This window comes from Apium graveolens, chromosome 6, assembly GCF_009905375.1.
Source record: "Apium graveolens cultivar Ventura chromosome 6, ASM990537v1, whole genome shotgun sequence".
NCBI lineage: Eukaryota > Viridiplantae > Streptophyta > Magnoliopsida > Apiales > Apiaceae > Apium > Apium graveolens.
In genome coordinates this window covers 25,640,464-25,644,263 of record NC_133652.1, presented here as the reverse complement: position 1 = coordinate 25,644,263, position 3,800 = coordinate 25,640,464, and the positions used below count along the sequence as shown (strand labels likewise).

Genomic DNA, 3,800 nt, shown 5'->3' with positions numbered 1-3,800 from the left:
ATATACCTAGGCATAGTCTCCAGATTACTTACTCATTAAGCTTTGTAACAAACTCTTCATTGTGTATACATTTTACATCTTTACATAACTTCATCTTCTTCATCAAGCTAGGTCAGGTCTCACATGGTATCAGAGCAGATGAAGAACTGTTCATGGCGTAGTCATTTCAATTGATTAATTCCGCGTTTTTTCTTCAATGTTCTCAGGTTCCGGTACGTTTTTCCGGCTAATTTCTCGATCTCTCTCCGTAATCTTGATAGATCTCTTTTCTTCGTAATGGCGTAATCTCTCTTCAATATCAATCTCTTTGCAATCTCCATTTACATTACTGAATTAATCACATTATGTTCAATTTCATATGTGAATTGATAGTATACACATAGAGATTGTTTATATTTGTTCGATCTTCTCTAGGAGTCTTTTTATTCTTGTTCAAAATCTCCTGATTGTGATTTTTTCATCATCTTTCCTTCATTTCTTAAGTAATTCACATAGAAATTACTTATTCATAAGTCACAAATCTTCTTGTTATTGATATAATCTTCTTCCGATTGATCTCAAACACTTCGTCAAGTTACTCAATGGCTGAATCTTCTAATACAAACATCGAACATCATAATATTAGAGATAATCATGACAATGCTAATACTCAGTTCAATCAAGATAATCCGTTGCATCTCTAGTCATCTGATAGCCCTGGGATGAAACTAGTTAGTGAACCTTTTGACGGCACTGGTTTTAGCAACTGGAAGAGGTCCATAACAATTGCACTTTCTGCAAGAAACAAACTAAGTTTTGTGGATGGAACTATTCCTAAACTTATCACTACTTCACCTAATTTCAAGAGTTGGTCGAGATGCAACGACATGGTGATTTCGTGGCTTCTTGGTGCCTTATCAAAAACAATAGGCAGGAGCGTTATATACTATAACTCTGCTCATGAAATCTGGTTGGAATTGGAAGAGAGATATGGAGTCTCTAGTGGTGCACAGTTATTTGGTCTTCATAAGGAACTTGCTGAAATTTCTCAAGGAAATAACAATATTGTTGACTATTTCACTAAGATGAAAATGTTGTGGGATGATATTGACGCATTATGTTTGATCCCAGTATGTTCTTGTGGCTGTTCTTGTGGAGCTTCTCAAAAACTATCCAAATTTCAACAAGACCAAAGAGTTATCCAGTTTCTCATGGGGTTGAATGACAGTTTTAACATTATTAGAGGATCTATTTTGATGCGTTCACCTCTTCCATCCATTGGTCAGGTATACAGCCTCTTACTCCAAGAAGAAACTCAGAGGGAAATTCATACAACAAGTCATTTTTTGCCTGAATCTGCATCTCTCAATGCATCTAGTCCCTATATTGCTGGAAATTCTAATCAAGGTAGCACTAATAGGAGGTCTCAGTTTGATTCAAAGAAGTTATTCTGTAACTACTGCAAGAAATCAGGGCATCTCATTGACAAATATTTCAAGTTGCATGGATTTCCACCTGATTTTAAGTTTACAAAGCCGAAGAGGATGGCAGCTCATGTTGAATCATCTGAACAGTTTAATGCTTCCAATAAAAATGGATCTGTTACTCATCAAAGTGCATCAAATCTCAACAATGGACTCACTCCTGAGATATGTTCTCAACTTATGCAACTTCTGAAATCATCTCAACCATTGTCTGAAAACACCAGTACACCTAATACTTTTTCTTCTGCTAACTTTGTTGGTACGCTTACCACCTTATCTTCAGTTGTTTGTTTTTCTAATTCCACAAATGCTAGTTGGATACTAGACAGTGGAGCAAGTGACCATATGTGTTTTCAGAAAAATTTATTTTTTTCTTTATCTCCTTTATCACAATCTATTACTATATCTATGCATAATGGTCAAGTACTGAGCATTGATTTTGTTGGTACTGTTCCTGTCACTCCTGACATCACACTCACAGATGTTCTTTTTGTTCCACATTTCAAGTATAATTTGCTTTCTGTTAGCAAGTTAATTCAATCTCTTAACTATAGTGTCATGTTTACTCATAATGGATGTTATTTACAGGGCCCTTCTCTGAGGAAGCCACTGGAAATTGGTGAATCTCAGAGAGGCCTGTACATGTTGCATCCAACACCCCCCCCCCTTATTTCATACTCAATCCAGGCTTATTGTCATTCTTCCTCCGTTATTTCACCATCTTATGTGCTACCACCATCAAAACCTTCTTCATATGCAGAAGCAGTGAAATTTCCTGAATGGAAAAAGGCTATTGAAGCTGAGTTTACAGCATTGGGAACTAATAATACTTGGTCACTTGTCAAATTACCTCAAGGAAAGAAACCTGTTTCTTGTAAATGGGTATTTAAAGTCAAACAAAATTCTGATGGGACGATTGAACGATATAAAGCTAGATTGGTCGTTCGTGGTTACACTCAAAAGGAAGGAGTGGATTATACTGAAACTTTTTCTCTAGTCGTTAAAATTACAACTATTAGATGCCTTGTTGATACTGCAGTTAAGAAAGGCTGGCAAATGAGTCACTTGGACGTCAATAACGCGTTTCTTCACGGAGACCTGTATGAAGACGTGTATATGAATCTACCTCCAGGTTTACATCTTTCTGATCCCACCTTATTCTGCAAATTGGACAAGTCGTTGTATGGTTTAAAACAAGCTTCTCGAAATTAGAACACCAAACTTAAATCTACATTGCTCACAAAAGGCTACAGGGTCTCAGAAAATGATTCTTCTTTATTTTACAAGAAACATGATAATTTGGTGCTTTACTTAGCATTATATGTTGATGATATTCTGGTTGTTGGCAATGATACCACAGAGATGGTCTCTATCAAAGCTTATTTAGATGATGTTTTTAAAATCAAAGACCTGGAAAAAATACACTATTTTCTGGGACTTGAATTTGCTGAAGTACCACTGGTATGATTGCTTCTCAACGGAAATTTACCATGGATCTTCTATCTGAGTTTGGTTGCACAAATACTGCACCTGTTTTTACACCTTTGGATCTTACTGTTAAGCTTTTTCCTGATCAAGGAGAACTATTTCCACACCCTGGTAATTATAGACGTCTTATTGGCAAGTTAAATTTTTTAACTAACACTCGTCCAGACTTATCTTTCTGCGTACAACATTTAAGTCCGTTCATGTCCACACCTCGAGTACCTCACTGGGAAGCTGGTCTCCATGTTCTCAGATATCTTTCTCATCATTCTAGTCAAGGTTTATTATTCACTAAAGACACATCTTTTCAACTCGAAGCTTTTTGTGATGCCGACTGGGCTGCGTGTCCGAATACTCGCAAGTCTGTTAGTGGTTTTGTAGTTCTGCTGGGTGGCAGTTTACTTTCTTGGAAATCTAAGAAGCAGCATACCGTTTCACTATCTTCAGCAGAGACTGAATATCGTTCTTTGCGACGATTAACTTCAGAATTGACGTGGCTTTCTCGCCTCTTACATGAACTGGATGTTCCCAATATAACTCCTATTTCTGTGAAATGTGACAATCAAGCAGCCATTTACATTGCTCGAAACCCGATTTATCATGAACGAAAAGCAGATTTACTAAGCCACTGACTGGATTACAACATCATCATCTTCTTGGCAAGTTGGGTGTGCATTCTACACCTTCCAACTTGAGGGGGGGTGTTGGAAGTGATGACAACGCTGCTGACGTCACACAAGTCAAAGCTGCATTAGTCAACCATTATTGTAATGACTAGTTAGTTATTGACAGATTAGTAAGTTATGGAATGTAACAGAGCTGTATATATACCTAGGCATAGTCTCCAGATTA

General features: G+C 37.1%; 2 protein-coding genes across 2 annotated transcripts; both read left to right on the top strand.

The window, feature by feature from the left end:
* Nucleotides 1-701: 701 nt before the first annotated feature.
* On the top strand, nucleotides 702-2,675 carry LOC141664804 (uncharacterized). The gene has a single exon (XM_074470756.1). It carries the CDS (start codon nucleotides 702-704, stop codon nucleotides 2,673-2,675), a length of 1,974 nt encoding a protein of 657 aa, XP_074326857.1.
* A 278-nt stretch (nucleotides 2,676-2,953) lies between these two features.
* On the top strand, nucleotides 2,954-3,580 carry LOC141664802 (secreted RxLR effector protein 161-like). The gene has a single exon (XM_074470755.1). The coding sequence runs from the start codon at nucleotides 2,954-2,956 to the stop codon at nucleotides 3,578-3,580; it is 627 nt and encodes a 208-aa protein (XP_074326856.1).
* Nucleotides 3,581-3,800: the final 220 nt, after the last annotated feature.

Bases quoted from the DNA above. Each gene is read 5' to 3' on its own strand.
- LOC141664804 (XM_074470756.1), top strand. From the start codon at position 702: ATGAAACTAGTTAGTGAACCTTTTGACGGCACTGGTTTTAGCAACTGG.
- LOC141664802 (XM_074470755.1), top strand. From the start codon at position 2,954: ATGGATCTTCTATCTGAGTTTGGTTGCACAAATACTGCACCTGTTTTT.